Below are 19,423 nucleotides of genomic sequence, written 5' to 3'. Positions count from 1 at the left end.
GTGTCGTTAGGTCTGAGGTTGTCGCAGGGGGGTGAGGGGGGTCTGTTTTGTCTCCCGATTGATGGGGAGGGTTTTGGGGGGAGCTCTGAGCCACGGTACACTCAGGGTTAAGAGGATAATGGGTTTATCTACGCAGATGGAGCTCAAACTCCACTCCAGCTACTCACACCAATATAGCAACACAGCCAGGAGAGCAAGAACAAAGCACAACGCCTGGAACGAGTTACTTCTGCACATTAATAACTCTCTTCAGGTTCCACTGAAGTAATTATATTTATTCATAATTCCTTTGATTAAAATGGTTATTGTAATTTTGCTATTTGGTCTCAAACAGAGGAGGATAGCTTCTGAGTACCGGTTCTTCTAAGTGGTTCTTCCTCATGCTCTTAGAAAAGGTCTCCGTCTAACATTACTAAACGTGTAACTCACTCTTTTCCCTCTGTGATCTGGAGGAAGAAACTCCAGTTTTTATTTTTGGACCACATTTGTTATCATTACAAGCTGATAGCTCATCACACCTCAAATAAAGTCACTGAGGACACTGCGTCACGGTCAGGACCAACCCGAACCAGAGGTGGGTAGTTTAGGTCCAGAAAGTTAAACTGTCCCCCCCGGGAATCAGTTCCACCGAATCAGACTCTTTACCGCTGCTGATTTGAGCTAAATAGATGCCAGGCAGCAACAGGTTGATGCAGTACAGTGGCTTCTAGTGACCGAGCCTGGTATTAAACAATTCCTATAGCCATGTAACCCTACTGTCCTGTAGAGGGCGCCCTAACACCACTGTATTAATCCCTACAGTCAGTTTACACTGATCTACAGATCTGAGCTTACTGTGTTTAAATGCCCCTCACTGTCTGTTCAGCTTCAGTCTCAGAACTGCTTCATCTTTAAACCAGACGCTTCTCATAAAGGCACTGATCTGAAGGTTTATACAAACAGCCTGGAAACAAACCGAACGAGTGAACTTGGTGTTTGATTTCTTCATTATACTGTGGAATTTTAGCGAAGTTTAGAGAGGAGAAATATCGAAGCTCAGTCTTTCTGCCATTCTAGGTACTGTTAATGTTAATTAGTTGAAGATGTGTTCTCGTTAGTGCCTCTGAGCCAATCAGGTGTGGTGTTGGTACGTGGGGTCCAAACAGACCCCAAACAGATCAGTATTTTTGATATCAATCATTAGCATTGAAGCTAATTGAGTCCAATCATTAACCTTTTATCTAATTGATTCCAATCATTAGCCTAAGGTGATCCTGTGAGGCTGTCAGGCTCCGCCCCCAGGGTGGAGCTGCATAAGCAGCAGCCTATCAGATTGCACAAGCTCATTTCAGAGCCACAGAGCTACACTGTGCACTCAGTGGTCCCTCAGTGACTGTGGAGGAGGTAGAATGAAAGCAGCTTCCCAGGCAGGTGGATGTGGGCGGAGTCAGCTTTATTCTACCTGTCCACCTCTCACCTGAGCAAACTGTGGAAGCAGAAATGAGGGCGCGCTGCAGCACTGAGAGGGACTGGTCACGTGATTGATCAGGAGGAGGAGGACGCGGGAGCTGTGTGTTGGAGACGCAGTGAACGGTACGTTACTGTTTCCTCCATTACTGACAGTGAGGCGATTAAATAAACACGACCGTGAAACCGTAACTGATCCTCCTTCCACTGTGGTGGATCAGTGACGCTCGGTGTCAGGGAGGCTCTCCGAGTCAGGATCAGCGGTGTGGAGGCAGAGCGAGGAGAGAAACGCCGTATTACTGGGTGATATTACTGCCCTGCCTCGCTGACATCATCAAAATCAGACGTTTTAGAGGCCAAAATCACAGCAATTTGATAGAAGGTGATCGGACAACAAGAGTTTTTTAAGCTTTTTAAAGGTGACACTTTACTGTAGGTCAGCATTCATAACGCCACATAAAACCTGCATAAGACCATCATAACAACTGACCTGAATTACAAAACAACCCAAAACGGCAACTTTAGAGGAGAAAGAAGAAAAGTTCTCTTTTTAAAAGGAACTGGTTGAGTAACTTTGGGCCATTTCTATCTATCTATCTATCTATCTATCTGTCTATCTATCTATCTGTCTATATATCTGTCTATCTATCTGTCTATCTATCTATCTATCTATCTATCTGTCTATCTATCTATCTATCTATCTACCTATCTGTCTATCTATCTATCTATCTGTCTATCTATCTATCTGTCTATATATCTATCTATCTATCTATCTGTCTATATATCTATCTACCTATCTGTCTATCTATCTATCTATCTGTCTATCTATCTATCTGTCTATATATATATCTATCTATCTATCTGTCTATATATCTATCTACCTATCTGTCTATCTATCTATCTATCTGTCTATATATCTATCTACCTATCTGTCTATCTATCTATCTATCTGTCTATCTATCTATCTGTCTATCTATCTATCTATCTATCTATCTATCTGTCTATCTATCTATCTATCTGTCTATATATCTATCTACCTATCTGTCTATCTATCTATCTATCTATCTATCTATCTATCTATCTGTCTATCTATCTATCTGTCTATCTATCTATCTATCTGTCTATCTATCTGTCTATCTATCTATCTATCTATCTGTCTATCTGTCTATATATCTGTCTATCTATCTATCTGTCTATATATCTGTCTATCTATCTATCTATCTATCTATCTATCTATCTATCTATCTGTCTGTCTGTCTGTCTGTGGGTCTCTCTATCTATCTATCTGTCTGTCTCTCTGTCTCTGTCTGCCTCTCTATCTATCTATCTATCTATCTATCTGTCTATCTATCTATCTATCTATCTATCTTTCTGTCTGTCTGTCTGTCTGTCTGTCTATCTATGTCTGTCTGTCTATCTATCTTTCTATCTACCCATCTGTCTGTATCTCCTTCAGGTTCTGCGATGGACACCCAGTGAAAGATGAAGCTGCTGGACATCACCCTGGTCCTTCTGATCATGATCTCCAGTGTTTCTTCTAAGCCGCTGCTTCTGCAGAACCTGTACAGAACCAGATATTCTCTGTGTCCAGAACCGTTCTCTCAGAACCAGCTCACAGTGGAATCCAGAACTTCAGTAAAACACCAGCGTGAGTCGCACTGATCACTCAGACATTACTGCTGTCAGTATGGCAGCTCTTAATGACGTCAGGACCATTAAAGAGACAAAAAGTGAGTCAGAGAGTCTCTGAGATGTGAGTCTGAGTCGCTGAGGTGTAAATCTGTGTCCAGTCTTGAGTATCTGAGGTTTGAATCTAATGCTAACCACACACTAGAAGACTTTGAAAAGACTTTGAGAGACTAAAGTCTGACTCCCTCTCACATCTAAAGACAGTGTCGCGTTTTTTAGTCAGAGACTATGATTTTACAAAGACTGGGAATCTTGCAGTGTCATTATTTACAAGACTGCAACTAGATTTGAGATTATTCCCCATCATGCACCTGGTGGAAATTCACAAGCAGATAAACCCTTTTCCTTCCACTCTATGGTGGTACAGATGGGAGGATACGCTGGCTGGGTGTGTAAAGATCTGGGTAGTTCACTGTAGAGCTGTATATTCTGGCGGATCATCACCCAGAATCTTTAATTAACCTGTAAAATGTGCTGATACTTTTTAAATTTCATATAAACATTTACACACCAACACTACATGCAGCGATTCAGCATTGCCGACTGGGTGTCACGAACTAAACCATAAAAACAAACAAACAAAATAAGAAACCAGTGTAACAGAAAAAAATAGAAAATAATTGATTCTTCAGTAAAGGCGTTCTTAAAGTCCTCTGCACATTTCCTCACGAGTTACAGGCTCAGTGGACCCGAACTATTAAAGCAGTCAGTTTACATGTTAAGTTAATATGATTATCGAATTGAAATTGCCGTTTACAGAGATTTCAGGCAGTCACGCCTGCATTCTCTCTCTCTCTCTCTCTCTCTCTCTCTCTCTCACTCTCTCTCTCTCTCGCTCTCTCAATCGCCCCTGGTGCGTCACTATTTGCATGAGCCAAGACTTAAACTTACGATAATATTAAACACGGTTGATTTTGTCGCAGCGTCAAGACAAGAAAAAGACTGACTTAAGACCGCCATCTTGGCTACCTTACACCAAACGATCGAGAGGACGCGAGCGCGACTCGACTCTAACAAGTGATTTTATTCCGACATGGATATCTGTCTGCGACTGTGAAATCACTTGAAAAGTCGTTTGGTGTAAGGCCGGGATAAGTTGAGTCTAAAGTTTGTGTCCAGTCTCGAGTCTGAGGTGTGAGTCTGAGTCTCGAGTCTCTCAGGTGTGAGTCTGAATTGAGTCTTGAGCCTCTAAGATGTGAGTCTGTGTCCAGTCTTGAGTCTCTGAGGTTTGAATCTAAGTCGAGTCTTAAGTCTGTGTCCAGTCTCGAGTCTGAGGTGTGAGTCTGAGTCTCGAGTCTCTCAGGTGTGAGTCTGAGTCAAGTCAAGCTTCTGAGGTGTGAGTCCAAGTCGAGTTTCCAGTCCCATAGGTGCGAGTCCAAGTCGAGTTTCGAGTCCCATAGGTGCGAGTCCGAGTCGAGTTTCGAGTCCCATAGGTGCGAGTCCGAGTCGAGTTTCGAGTCTCATAGGTGCGAGTCCGAGTCTGAGTCCAGTCTTTATTATTAATCATTGGTGAACATGTTTAAATGATCTGTCTGAGCTGACAGGTTCACTCATATCACCTGTACAGTGGTAGTTACAGTGATTGGGATCATCTCTCTCTCACAGGTGATCTCAGGTCACACCTGATACTGTTGCCGTGGCGCAGTGAGGAGGAGTAGAGTTACACACCTCAGAGACAAACCACAAACACGCCTTTCTCACCGTCTCAGCTTACACACTGAGCCGTACGTCCCAGCAGTGTTCATTACCTGCACCGCCAGGTGTTCTCATTTACCTGAACAGCAACAACACTGGACACATCAAAGCCCTGCTGATAGTGTCTATAATCCACAGCAGGTGTCAGTGAGAGATTCGCACTGAAACTCTACACTTACCTGATGCTCAGGAGTCAACAGGCATCACTGCTGCTCTGTGGTTCTTCCAGTTTACAGCACTTCAATATTTAAATGTATTAACATAATTAATTACATAGTTCATTTGCATGTCATCTACATTCTGTATGGACAGATTCAGCCTGACCGCTGCACTCAGGAGAGAGTTCTAGCTAAACCAGTTTAGTCTCAGTGTGTGCAGTAACAAACAATGACTGCCCAAGATTAGAGAGACTCTGAAGGACTTTTCCATATATTTTCAGTGGGACTGAAGTCAGAAGGTTGTCTAGGACATTCAAACTCCTTCACCTTCGTCTTTAGAAACCAGTCTGGTTACTCTGGCTGTGCGCTTGGGGTCACTGTGTTGTTGAAACGTCCACCTTCTCCCCAGATTCGGTTTCTTGTCTGATGAGATTAAATTCTCTTCTAATATCTCCCTCTACAATCGCTCCACTCATGGTTCCAGATTATGAAGCAGCTCCAGATCTTCATGCTCCCACCACCATGCTTCACTGCGGGAGCTTCCAGGATCAGATGCTTCTTTCTCCAAACATGATGAGCTGAATTATCACCAGTTCCATTTTTTGAGTTCCGATTTGTCTAAATTCTTGTGTGAACTTTAGAGTCTCATCTCTGAACTTCGTCGTTATCAGAGGAGTTCAGTGAGGGGTCTAGCAGAGGAGATGGTTGTGGATCAGCTCGTTCTGCAGCTCATTTAAAGTGACTACTGGTTTCTATGTCACCTTCCTCGTGATCAGGCTGAGAGAACTCTTGTGTGGAGAACCTGGTCATGACCGTCCATTAACCTTCACCTGCATATCGTTTAACCGTTTGTACTGTTACAGATATGTGTAAGGTGTTTGTTAGGGCTCTATCACCTTCACCATGATTGCCGTTTGTTATATGAAATCTTCCCAGCCAATGGCAAAGTCTTCATAATGACACCAGGTCAAATCTGCACAGGAACATTTTTATTTTGATTTCTGTCTGGGGAAACTAGGTGGTGATTAATGTGCTGTTTGTGTGTTTAATTTCACTGTAAAGCACTTCAGTAACTTGTTTCTGAAGCTGTAACCTCTGTGTGAGAATCGGACCCTGAGGCTGGAGGAGAAGGTAGTAATGAGCGCTGCTGCCCAAAGTAGGACATTTTTACACTCAGCTAATAATCTGTAAAGTTAAACTAGACATGAACATTTTTCATATTTAGCTGCTGTTAGCAGTGCTTCAGAAACTGAAATCTGAATGTGAAATAATAATAATAAACCCATGCAGAGCATTACTGATATAATCAGACGCAGAAGACAGTCTTTTATGATGCTTTAATCAGAGAAAGAACAGAAATGCAGAGGATGAGATGAACACATCGTTTACATTATTCACTCCAACAGATACAATCTTCACACGGCTTTAACTGTCAGCGCTGATTTGGGCTGTTTAGTCCGAGGTCCTCTCAACTTTCACGGGTGCAGATTGTTTTCCAGATTGTGAAATGTTAGAGGTGGAAGTAAAGGATGTTTCTCGATCACTGAAGGTGATGCTGAGGCTGAGGCTGTAGATGTTCCGTGTTTTCGTGGGACCAGCCCGTATTCCAGATGAGAATCACTGTGCTGAATATACTGATATGTACAACACGTGCACACGAAATCACCCAATCACATCAGCCCTTCACAGGCGAACTAAGCTTTCTAAGATAGCATTAAGTTGAAACAGTGCAGGGAGAGATAGATTATGTGACCATATTTAAAAGGAGTGGTGATTATTCCGTCCACTGCATGGGAGTGCTGTAATAAATGGAGCTACAGTGCTGTACAAAACATTTTAAGGACCGAAAAACACTATTTAAAACCGCTTTTTACAAAGTAGTTGATCTAGTTTGAAAGGCAAAGTCTGGTTCCATATTCCTGCTGAATGCCTCCAGAATTCATGTTAAATTTGGATGGTAAACTCAGGGAATACAGGGCTTCGTCAAGGAGAGGCCTGGAAACAGTTAAACAAATACATACATATTCATAACATCACTGCTTACTGTGTTGATGTTCTGTGTTTACTCTAATTTCACTGAGCAAATAAAGGCCGACTGCTCAGATAAACACATTTACACTTCAAAGTTTCTCAGGTGCCCAAAACGTTTTCACAGCACTGTCTGTTTGTGTGCAGAGTAATAAATGGAGTTATATTAGTAAAAGCTGCAATAAATGAAGTTAGACTTGAGTGACCCCTACTACCCTCCCCTGTCCCCTGCTGGACCCCACACTATCTGGCCACTCTTACTTGTATGCGATGTAAAGGGAAACTCCATTATTGCCGCTGTTGAGGTTTTTCTCCACGATGTTGCAGACGCCGGCTCTTTTATAGACGCTCAGAGCGACTTCACCGACTAACACGGTGAGGAACTGGATGGCAGGAGCCTGGCTGTGCATGTACCACAGGTACACAGGGTCTCCATTGGCGACCTCGTTGAGGTCTTTATCGACCTTCGTGAAGCCCTTGGCCTGCAGCTCGATCTCCTGTTCTCTATTCAGAGAAACATCTATTTCAGTGATGCCTTCACCTTTGATCTTGGTTTGGCGGAACCAGGGGAACACTGCAGAACCGATAGGAAACGCTCCGCGGTTGGTGTCTTCGTCCACACGGACGTAGCCCTGCTGGAACAGCTCTTTGTCTTCAGAGAAACTCAGGGTGGCCGTGATGCTGCAGATGTATGTAGTCGCTTCCCTTAACAGCCAGACGTAAACTGGATGTCCACCAGCGTTGCGGTTCAAGTCGAGGCCCATGCGCTCCCAGCCGTTGAGGAACAGCTCCGGCTCCTCCTCCACCTTGGTGGTCACCTTCAGGTCCAGGACGGGGGAGTCGAACTGAGTGGTGCAACTCAAGTACCACAGGAATATGGGGTTTCCTGAGGTGCCGGTGTTGATGTTCTTGTTGATCAGGGTGAAGCCGGAGGCAGTCAGACCTTCGTTCATCTCTTCCATGAAGGAGAACTGGACTCTGGTGACCGCTCTGCTGGTCCCTCTTCTGTACCACAGGAACTCCACGGGCCCAGAAGTGCCGCTGTTGAGGTCACCAGGAACTCTGGTGAAACCTGCTTTTTCTAGCTTGTCCTCCTGCTCCTTGTTCAGGGAGATCTGGATTTCTGTGATTGGCTGGTTGTGGATTGATGTCATTTTGGGTTTCGATGGATTGACGAGTAAAGTAGCTGCTGTAAAAAAGGAAAAGAAGCCAATTTAGACCGTAATAGGCTGTCTCTGCAGGGTAGAGTCATAAGGGTATGTGGAGGCCACTTAATCATATCTGCCAAATTTCAACATCTCTCAATTTCCTCCGTTAATAAATAACATTTGGGCAAAAACGTGTTCATAAGATAAAACAGTCACCAATGAAATGGACGTATTCTACTGGATGCTGGACTGAAGGATCACCTGCTTATATACAGAAGAGGAGGTGAACCTCATTTTTGGGAGAAAGACTTCATCATCTCATTCCTGCACTTCAGAGAAGTCCATGGTTCAGTGACCTGACCAGGCTCTCCAGAGAACGCTGGGTTCTTCTCTGTGTTCTAAAGATTCTGTATGGTGTTATGAGTGTATTAACCTGAAACTGATTCCTTTCTGGGCCAATATTTCCTTTTATATTCATGTTATTGCTGCTTAAAACCATATAAATAGACCTTCTTTAACAATTCTTACAGAAAAATAAGCGTTTAGGCCTTAAAGTGTAAAAGCTAACAGCACATCAAAGATTTTCAGATGTTCTCATTTAATTACGCAATATTTCAATTTAATATGTTGAGGTTTGTTCATCTTGATAAAAGCTCCTAATAAACAGGATGAAATAAACATGTCGTTTACGGTTAATATACCAATCCATCAAAATCTAGATATTACATAACCTAATATTTCTGGTGGGCTGTAACTGAGACGCTAACTCAGTTCTGCAATGTTTGGATATTAATTTTGATAAAATGATAATACATCAAACACTACATAGAGTGATATCATGTACGTTTATAACAGGATGTAAACAACGTTTCTATAAACTAATTATGTATTAAACATTTACTGCAATATTTCCTTCATTATAACAATTTTGCATTTTAAGGACATCAAATATGTGCATGTCTGTAATATATAAACAAATATATTTCATATGCAGTCAGTTCACAAACACATCAAGATCTAGATATGATCAGTCCTGGACCAGGATTAAGACTAGAATGGAGATCTTTCCAGAACTCTGCTGAAGATGAAATGTCACTGTAACGTATTTAAGTGCCTCTCAGAGAAACAACCTTAAAACAAAGTTTAATACTAATAATAATAATAATAATAATAATAATAATGATGATGATAATAATACTCACTCAGTTCTTATCGTCGTGCGAAGGCAGGACTGTGTAAACCACCAGACTGAGGTCAGAACTGGTCCGAGTGCAGCCTCAGTGTCCAGCGCCTCCTTATATAGCACTAGAAGGCCATCATTACCATCTCATTAGCAAAAAAACAGGAAGCAGAACCGACATTTTGATGGTCTTTTCAACTGAAAACCCACCAAAACTTTCCCTCTGCCTATCAGTGGTTCCACTGCCTGTTGTTCAGCCTTCAGACGGTCTCTGAGAGCCTCGCCCTCCATTATCATCACTCCTGATACCACAGCTGTTTGACGTATCTGCAGGTTCTTACTGACAGCGCAGTAGAACCGTATCAGTGTTCTGTAGAAGGTCTAAACCCAGCACACCTGACTGACATGGTCAGCGGGTCAGCAGAGTCAGACTTGGACTGTGTCTCCAAAACAGGTAACAGGTCTAAAAATCCCTCTTTAACATCCCTAAACACGGCCTTTAAACCCACAGTCACTGCCATGACTCAGGGGCTGATCAGTGAATCAACACCACCACCAGAAATACACACATATATATAAATACATACATCACTGCTAAACCTCGTATCTCCAAAACGAACTTCACAGGAGGAGAAAAACATCCTGAGCTCTTAATGTAAGTCAGTGGAACCAGACGCTTTCCAAGTAAATTCGGTCCATTCATCATGAAACTTACACACAGCGTAAAGACCAATGAGCATTTTCACACTGTAGAAACTGATATGGATACACTGTGAAGGCATTTCATGAAGAATGGACCGATAGAAATGCTCCAAATTACTGAGAACACATTAAGAATGTCATAGTAATGTGTTTCTGTCCCCGTTTTAAAGATGAAATATACTCAGCACTGTTTATCTGAGCAGTCTGTGTGTGTTTACTGTGCATCATTACAATAAATACAAATAAATAAACACAGCAGAAAGAGAATTTTGTATTTTGAAAACAAAAAAAACAGTTTGAATCTGGTGAGCTGGGATTTTTTCCCCTTGAACTTTAATACTCCTTCAACAGAACAGACATTAGGGACGCCCAAATCTGTACTGGAGCCAAAGAACCGGGCCGGGGTGGTTAAACTGGGCCGGAACGCGTCTTCGGTACATCTGAAACTCATCAGTGCTGAATCATTCGACCGGCTGTGTGTGAGTGTGTGTCTCTATCAGCAGCAGCAGGAGCTCTAAACACACCCAGCACAGGAACTGAAATGCTCTCGAGGGTCAGAGGGGTCAGAGGGGTCATCACTGTTCAGAACAGCTTACAGTGAAAAACACAGCGGAACAGAGAATCACGGTCACTATCAGTCTAGTCACAGTTTAGTCACAGTCTAGTCACAGTTTAGTCACAGTTTAGTCACAGTTTAGTCACATCATCATATCAGCGCTGAGAATAAATCAGCTGTTCCAGCTGTTCACGCTGGAGGGCGGCGCTCAGGAGCCCCCGGCTCTGCGTCCCTCCGGAACGTGATTACGCCGCCTCTCCTGATCAGAGTGGTTAATTAGGCTGTAAGTGAAGTTTAATCTGTGGTTCCGTTTCTTGGCGCTCCGGCCGGCTCACTGACTAAGTGACTGGCTGTCTATGGAGACGCTGTAAATGTGTTACCAAAAGCTGAAACTTACTGTGTTTTCCTGCAACATCACCTCATTTCAGGGTTACAAAACATTCTGACATCTTTATTCATAGAATGCAAAGTTTCATGACAACTGACAGCTGTTATCTCATTGGGTAACGGACTGTTTGATGGACGTTGGATTTGCTGAAGCGCTAGAACACGTTCTTAGTTAATTGAGTTTGTTCCATTACCACAACACTGCTGACCTTCAAGCACTTACACACATAATGAAGTCATTAAAAACCACAGGTCACAGCGTATTACAGCCCATCGGACGGTCAGAGTGTTTTTCCTAAAACAAAATAACGCACTGTATATATGCATATATGCATATAGGTGTATAGGGGGCACTTACTTTGGGGCAGGATTTGCAGCTGGAACAGTAGCTTCAGTAGAGCGCCCTCCGGTGGCTACCTAGACCTACGATGTGTATATTCATGGTTAAAGCAACAGAATCACACTGCTAACCTAATCAGTCTCTCTCTCTCTTTCAGACTCTCTGTCTTCCCTGCGGGCTGAGCTGAAGCTGCAGAGGTCACCTGCGCCGCGGGGTTCTGCAGGGCGGGGCAGGTGTGGTCTGAGGCAGGTGCAGGTGAAGGTTTCGGAGCTGGGGCTGGGTTACCTCAGCCAGGAGGAGCTCGTGTTCCGCTACTGCAGCGGCCCGTGCCTCAACTCCATCACCAACTACGACAGAATCCTCACCAGACTAGCCACAGGCCGCAGGAGCATCCTGCAGGGGGCGCCACCTACAGCCTGCTGCAGACCGACTGCATACGAGCGCCACCTGGCGTTCCTGGGCGACGACCTGCTGTACCACATACTCAGAAAGCACTCAGCCAGACGATGTGGATGTGTGTGAGATGCTGGTTAAAGTGAGAGTTTGAGGAGGAATCAAATTCCCGCTCAATCCAAATGTAGCCAGGCGTGTTCGGGGTCCGAGGGGTCCGAGGACTGATTTGTTAGTTGAGCACTGGAGCTACGAGGCTAACAAATGGCTAATAAACCACCTTATTCACACCGTAGCTTCTGGACCACTCGTTTTATAAAAATGGACGAAAGTGCGTCAGTAGTAGCCGTTATTTTGAAGCCTGAATTACATCTGTAATTTTGTCCATTTCTTTTTTTAGTCCATTTCCCCACATTAGCTAGAACCCCTCCAAGCTGGGAGTGAAGGCCAGCACGTTCTTCCTCTGAGACACGTGAAGCTCCACCAGCTGCTGCTAACACGACGTCATTGTAGCTCAACACACTTGAAGGAGAACGCTAACTGCTAATTCTGTAATGTCAGCTAACGGACCAGGATTGGCTAGCATTGTGCTGAGAGATGGGGGAGGGGCCATCTTGGACTCCTGGCCAGGGATGGCTGTGGGATCCCTGCAAGAAAAACCAGCACATGTTGTGGTTGGGATGCTGGTGTGCTGGTCAATCAGCTAATCCAACACCAGACCTGTATAAATGGCCTTAGACCAGTTTAGTCCAGTCCAGACCCATAAGGAATCTCCAGGGATCGAACTCGTGGTCTCAGACGGCCGAACCACTCGGTCAAACCTTTTCACAGATAACAGTACGCCAAACTTCAGACACCAAACACGTCGTGGTTCACCGCATTTCACAGACTGAGTTACAATTTTCTGTCTGTTATTGTTGTTGTGGTGAATTTTTAGGCTCCTTCAAAACGATATATAAGGTTCTATCTGCAGTCCAATCAGTGCAGCTGATGAATGAGCGATAACCAATCAGAATTCATGTTTTGCCCACATGCTCAGCAGCTCAGCCATGAAGTTTAGTTAGATACGTCTGTAGACTTTGTACAGGATGTCCTGTGGTGGGAAGTTTAAAGCGTAGTAAAACTGCTAACTGAGCCACTCATTTACAATGATAGACACTTGTTTAGCACCAGCTAAAGTTAGCTTGGTAGCAGAAAGCTACTATTAGCGCCGTAGCTTCTGACAGGGTATGTACAGAACTGGTGGGATCAGATGACGTTGCACTCTATAACTAAATCTCCCCCACAGTGCAGAGCACTCAGGCTGACGTAGTTCAGTACCTTTATATTATGAATGAATCTGTTCTGAGACTGATCACCTTTTATAATCGACTGTCTGGATGTTTTTAGTTATCGTGTTCATGACTGATGCGGCTCATAAAACCTGTGCATATATTTGTTAATAAAATGAATGTAAACGTTGAGCTAAACTGGGTTAAACAGCTGCCTTTATATTCACCCACATTCAGGACCTCAAATAAGGAGCAGGATTCTAGTTTTTTTTTCTCAGCACTCCTCGTATGTTCAGGACGCCCAACTCAGAGTTTCAGAGGACTAAAGTAGGACGGAGCACACATATCAGTACATCAGTAAGAACTTAAACCCACAGGAGGATTTATTAGAAAATATATTTTAGAAAACCAGATTGGGAGAACGTTTGTTTTAGAAATGCCATCAGTCAGTTTTCAAAACGTAATTTTTTAAATATGTGTGTTGTAGTACTCCTACATTTCTCCCAAACCTATTAACTCGTTTCAAAATGAAAAAACTTCAAAAAGGCTTTAAACCAAGAATCCATTTAGTTCTTACCATCAGAAGTCACTAACTTAGTTTTTTCTTCTGAATAGTTTTTGGATTATTTACATGCAAAAAGTACAGCTGTTCTCACATCGTAATACATTAATAGATACATTATACATTTGTAAAGATGAAGTATTTCACTATACATCCTGTTTGTGAGGTAATATGATCTACTTCTTGTTGCTGAGAGGTCTATAATGCTGATAACTGCACTGTCCAACGTTCCAGCTCAAATATCAGGAAAGCTTTTATCTCAGCCAGGTCTGGAAAACATTAGTCAGAAAAGAAGCAGAACTTGGAAATTCAGATGAAATTAGGTCAAATCAGTGTATCAGGGCAACAACACTGCATTAGAAAAGGTGTTATAATGCATTAAAAAAGCATCAATAGACTACGACACAGCCGGCGTCCCCTCAACTGACTACGACACAGCCGGCGTCCCCTCAATAGACTACGACACAGCCGGCGTCCCCTCAATAGACCACGACACAGCCGGCGTCCCCTCAATAGACTACGACACAGCCGGCGTCCCCTCAATAGACCACGACACAGCCGGCGTCCCCTCAACTGACTACGACACAGCCGGCGTCCCCTCAATAGACCACGACACAGCCGGCGTCCCCTCAATAGACCACGACACAGCCGGCGTCCTCTCAATAGACCACGACACAGCCGGCGTCCCCTCAATAGACCACGACACAGCCGGCGTCCCCTCAATAGACCACGACTCAGCCAGCTTTTGGGAGAGGAATGTTGTCCCATTCTTGTCTGATGTAGGATTCTAGCTGCTCCACAGTTCTGAGTCTTCTTCGATGGATTTTTCATTTTATTATGCTCCAAATGTTTTCTGTTGGTGAAAGGTCTGGACTGCAGGCAGGTCAGTTCAGCACCTGGACTCTTCTTCTGTGAAGCCATGCTGTTGTGATGGATGCAGTATGTGGTTTATTGTCTTACTGAAATATGAAGGCCTTCCCTGAAAGAGACGCTGTCTGGATGGGAGCAGATGTTGTTCTAAAACCTCTGTATACTGTTCAGCATTGATAGAGGCTTTCCAGATGTGTAAGCTGCCCACGCCAGAGGCACTAATGCAGCCCCGGACCATCAGAGATACAGGCTTTTGAACTGTGCGCTGATAACAAGCTGGATGGTCTAACCCTAATCCAAAAAGAATTTCAAATTTTGATTCGTCTGACCACAGAAGAGTTTTCCATTTTGCCTCAGTCCATTTTAAATGAGTTTGGCCCAGAGAAGACGGCAGTGTTTCTGGATCGTGTTGACATATGGTTTCTTCTTTGCATGATACAGCTTTAACTTGCATTTGTAGATTTCATGTCGTGTTCACAGATTTCTGGAAGTGTTCCTGAGCTCATGCAGTGATTTCCAGTACAGTACAGTGCTGCCTGAGGGCCCGAAGATCATGAGCATCCAATACTGACCGTTGGCCTCATCCCTTGCGTACAGGGATTTCTCCAGATTCTCTGAATCTTTTGATGATATTAGGTACTGTAGATTATGTACTTGTAGTTTTTCCAATTTTATGTTGAGGAACATTTTTCTGAAACTGTTCCACAAGGTTTAGATGCAGTTTTTGGCAGATTGGTGAACCTCTGCCCATCTTTGCTTCTGAGAGACTCCGCCTCTCTAAAACGCTTTTTATACTCAGTCATGTAGTCAATCAGTCAACTCAGTTGCAAACTGCTCCTCCAGCTGTTTTTTATTAGTACCACTTACTTTTCCAGCCTTTTGTTGCCCTGTCCAACTTTTTTGAGATGTGTTTCTGCCATCAAGCTCTAAACGAGTTTAGTTTTTCATGAATGGTAAAATGTCTCTCTTGGAACATCTGAAATGTTTTCTGTGTTCTATTATGAATAAAATATGGGTCTGTGAGATTTACAAATCATTGCATTCTGTTTTTATTTACATTTATTTACGTTTTACACAGCGTCTCAACCTTTTTGGAATTGGGGTTGTATGTTCAAAAATACCCACACACTCCATCTAATGGTAGCTTTGCATTGAAAATCTAAAAAAATATTTCTGTAGACCAAAAAATATTTTTCTTCTGGTAAATTCAAAAGTACTGCAGAATAAAGAGCTCCGCACTACGACTGTCTGAAATGGTTTGGATCATGTGAACGTCTTCATTCATACAAACACCCAGAGGAATCTGGAACTGTGATCGGTTATACAGGCTCATTTGCATACTGCAGCAGCAGTGCTGCAAGACAACATGATGGTAATTAGCAAACAATATACTGAGCTGTGTTTCCTCCAAATCCCTCCTCATGGTGAAATTCCTCATTATATCCGCCAGAAGAGGAATTCTACAGGGAAGAATCCTGTTGAGGCAGTTTTTCTCTCACTAACACCTAAATATTTTCATCTATCACCAAAAGGAAAAGTCTTTTTTTAAACGTTTAGACAGTAAAAACTAAAACAGCGATTAGAGTGCAGTTAACCTGCCGTCACAGAAAGCTGCCACAAAACTCCACTTCCTAACGGAACACAGGTAACGCACAGCTGTGGTGGTTTAAGGACTAACAAGCTCATCTGTTAACATGTAATTAACGCAGTTCGAGCACATTAAAATGGACTCTTCTGTATTTTTGACATATTTAAATGTAAAACAGAGATCGGCAGGAAAAGTAAATAAAGACGATCGTGGGCGTTTTAGAGACCAGATCCATCCAGCGATCATGCACCTCGTTCTAGTTGATGGTACCATGAGAGAAGCGGGTCAGATCTGAGCTGCTCTGAAGATCAGTGTTACAGGTCACTGGCACCACTGTGTTCCTCTCCTCACTGTCACTCCATGCAGGTGTAAACGCAGTGAACACTGTAAAAGCCAAATAAATCCCCTTTGTTACACAGCAGCACGTCTCCACTTTCGTTTCTTTGTTTTTGCTTTTTTTACAAAAATTGTAACTTTTACATTTTTGTAATTATTAGCAACGAGTGGACCAACAACAACGGTCTCCGTTTTGGAGATACGAGGCTGGGCTGATACCCTGCTTTAAAGGAGGTAGACCACCTTTTGTGAAGATGTGGAGAAACCCCCCGTAGACCTGCTCCCAGTGTCCACTCAGGGTGGACACAGCATCGTATGTGTTAGATGAGGTCGTCTGTCTCAGTCGACTGAGACACAATAAAGCCTCAGTTTCTCCGTCTGAATATATTTCTATATAAACACTCAGCACACGTCTGATCTTTACTCTCCCCACAGCTACTTTCCATGTTGTTCTTCTTCCCTCGACTCATAGAAGCTTTACCTGAATGCTTAGTAACACTTTTCTTCATGTGGTGGTCACCTGTGATAGCAGAGTTCTGAACTGACCGACTGGTGTTCAGTTGATGATCAGCAGTGTTTGTGGATCAGACGTGTTTGTGTGATTTGTTCCTCTGCTTCTGGTGAACTGAGTTTGATTTTTGGAATTTGTGTTTGAGGTTCTGGTAAAAACAGGACAGAAAGCATGTTCTAGCAGCTGTGACCTGGAATATGAAGTTCTGTGAGGGAACAGCAGGACAGAGAGGCGTCAGTTAAGAGAAGTAGAAAATTTATTGCAGTATTTATTCCATCAGTGGACCCGCCGTTCCAGCCAATCGCGCGCGGCCGCTGCCCCGGGCTCCATACTGCATGCTTTACACAATAAATTACATCCACACCCTGCTATCGTACAAAAAACGGACAAACAGCTCCACAGAGAGAAGAATCATCCGCCGTTCAGAGGAAGAGCCAAACTATAAGAAAGCCTTCTGGCGCTAAGAAAGAAAGGAAAAAATGTAAAAACATCAACAAACTAATTTTTCTTCAACATTCAGTAAATATTTAAATTTCTTTTATAGATATAAACAATATTTTTATGTTAAACTATGATACAGAGGGAGTAGAAATCAAAGCAAAGGGAGTTCTGCTGCACAGCAGCGAAAAAGCACCCGTACAAATGTTTCACCATTTCAGTCACCAGCGCCTCACACACACACACACACACACACACACACACACACACACACACACACACACACACACACAGCATGGGGAGGAGTGTGTAGTGTAACACAGCGCAGTGTGTGTGAGCGGACAGAGATCAGTCTGGTCCTGATTAAACTCAGACACAAACCTGAACGGGACAGAGACGCACCGACACCAGCAGCCAGTCTGGGCCCAAAACCTAAAACAGCCCCAAAACTCAGAACAGACATTCAGAGCAGTTTGGTGTGAAATGGTTCAGGTGTCTTTACAGTGGTGCTGATAGGAACCAGGGGTCGCCATGACTACAACACAGATATAGACATTTTATTTCCTATCCAGAACCACCAGTGAACCTACACGAGTCTTCTGAGTTTATATGAATGTTGATGATGAAAATAGTGGAAAATCTGAAATATTAAGTTTTCTTTGGGGACTATTTTGCCTCACAGCGCCCTGCATGTATCCCTCCACCATGAATGGAGTTTAAGTTCTCTAAACTATCATAAAACAGTGTCTCAGTCATCAGGCAGTGAATTCATAACCATTTACTGTAGGAACTTTCTGTGAGGGAGCTTTTAGAGGTGGACGTCTGGTTCCCATCACCACCACTGTGAACAGTTCTGACTCGGTAAGTTTATCTAGAACAGAGCGTTTCACACCAAACCACTCTGAATGACTCTGAACGACTCTAAATGAGTCTGTTTACATCTTAACTGTTTAATTATGGAGGATTTTGGACATGAGGGCATTATTTGCCCCTGAGGAGCGGAACGAGGATCCAGAGCAGGTCGCTGTCTGTTGTGTTCTGTGTTTTGGTTTCTTCAGTCAAACTTCTTGGCTGTTTATCTCTTTAGGCCGAAAACCAAAAGTGCCATTTTTGACTGTTTTGGGCCACAAGCTTTGGGTGACTGAGATTCCGGTGCGTCTCTGTTGTTAATGTGTGTGTGTGTGTGTGTGTGTGTGTGTGTGTGTGTGTGTGTGTGTGTGTGATGTGGTGGTCTGTGCGGATTAGCTGGAGTTCCGGTCTCTGTTGGCGTAAATGCCCCGCAGTGTCTGGGCCAGTTTGTGGCTGATCTTGTTGCCGCTGGTCAGTGTGATTTTTTTGTAGACGATGTCTGATTCGCGGATGGTTTCCATCCACGGCACCAGCTTGCGTCCGTCTCTGCGCTTGGCCTCGGACCAGGGGCTGGAGTACGAGCCGGCCATCCACTGGACGCTGTAGCCCTCAGAGATGCGCTGGATGACCCTGGCCAGCTGGGGGCGGTCCCTGTACCGTGGACAGTGGATGGCTATGATGTCCAGCGCGCTGACCGATTCGTTTAGGTTGGCCTGCAGAGTGTCTGCGCTGTCTGCGGCTCTCCTCCCGCGCCGACTCGCCTGCAGGGGGCGCAAAAGCTCAGCGTTAAAGTTCAGCTACACACCACATATTTGAATAGCTGAGTGGTGGAGCTAAACTGCTGTAGCTGAATGGTGGAGCTAAACTGCTGTAGCTGAATGGTGAAGCTAAACTGCTGTAGCTGAATGGTGGAGCTAAACTGCTGTAGCTGAATGGTGAAGCTAAACTGCTGTAGCTGAATGGTGGAGCTAAACTGCTGTAGACTGAATGGGTGGAGCTAAACTGCTGTAGACTGAATGGTGGAGCTAAATTGCTGTAGCTGAATGGTGGAGCTAAACTGCTGTAGACTGAATGGGTGGTGCTAAACTGCTGTAGACTGAATGGTGGAGCTAAACTGCTGTAGACTGAATGGGTGGTGCTAAACTGCTGTAGACTGAATGGTGGAGCTAAACTGCTGTAGACTGAATGGTGGAGCTAAACTGCTGTAGACTGAATGGGTGGAGCTAAACTGCTGTAGACTGAATGGGTGGAGCTAAACTGCAGTAGACTGAATGGGTGG

The 19,423-nt window shown here is 43.8% G+C and overlaps 3 protein-coding genes across 4 annotated transcripts in view; 1 reads left to right on the top strand and 2 right to left on the bottom strand.

Moving 5' to 3' along the window:
• Positions 1 to 6,306: 6,306 nt before the first annotated feature.
• LOC118827211 lies at positions 6,307 to 9,434 on the bottom strand. Of its 2 annotated transcripts, none has more exons than XM_036598491.1 (2): positions 9,367 to 9,434; positions 6,307 to 8,205 (listed from the first exon to the last, which is right to left on the bottom strand). In XM_036598491.1, exon 2 carries the CDS (start codon positions 8,168 to 8,170, stop codon positions 7,274 to 7,276), a length of 897 nt encoding a protein of 298 aa, XP_036454384.1. In that variant the 5' UTR covers positions 8,171 to 8,205; positions 9,367 to 9,434; the 3' UTR covers positions 6,307 to 7,273. The 2 variants fall into 2 exon arrangements, with proteins under 2 accessions (XP_036454384.1, XP_036454385.1); XM_036598492.1 differs by having other exon boundaries at positions 6,307 to 8,202; positions 9,367 to 9,431.
• Positions 9,435 to 9,749: 315 nt separating this feature from the next.
• On the top strand, positions 9,750 to 11,851 carry LOC118827050 (glial cell line-derived neurotrophic factor). Its single transcript, XM_036598264.1, has 2 exons — positions 9,750 to 9,798; positions 11,487 to 11,851. Exons 1-2 carry the CDS (start codon positions 9,750 to 9,752, stop codon positions 11,849 to 11,851), a joined length of 414 nt encoding a protein of 137 aa, XP_036454157.1.
• A 5,240-nt stretch (positions 11,852 to 17,091) lies between these two features.
• Positions 17,092 to 19,423, bottom strand: part of LOC118827049 (nipped-B-like protein A) — a 39,550-nt gene continuing 37,218 nt past the window's right edge. Inside the window, exon 37 of the mRNA XM_036598263.1 lies at positions 17,092 to 18,905. Within this exon, the coding sequence (XP_036454156.1) occupies positions 18,537 to 18,905 (369 nt within the window). The 3' untranslated portion in view covers positions 17,092 to 18,536. The remainder of the gene's footprint in view (positions 18,906 to 19,423) is intronic.

This window comes from Colossoma macropomum, unplaced genomic scaffold, assembly GCF_904425465.1.
Source record: "Colossoma macropomum unplaced genomic scaffold, Colossoma_macropomum, whole genome shotgun sequence".
NCBI classification, from domain to species: Eukaryota; Metazoa; Chordata; class Actinopteri; order Characiformes; family Serrasalmidae; genus Colossoma; species Colossoma macropomum.
This window is presented reverse-complemented; position numbering and strand designations above follow the sequence as displayed.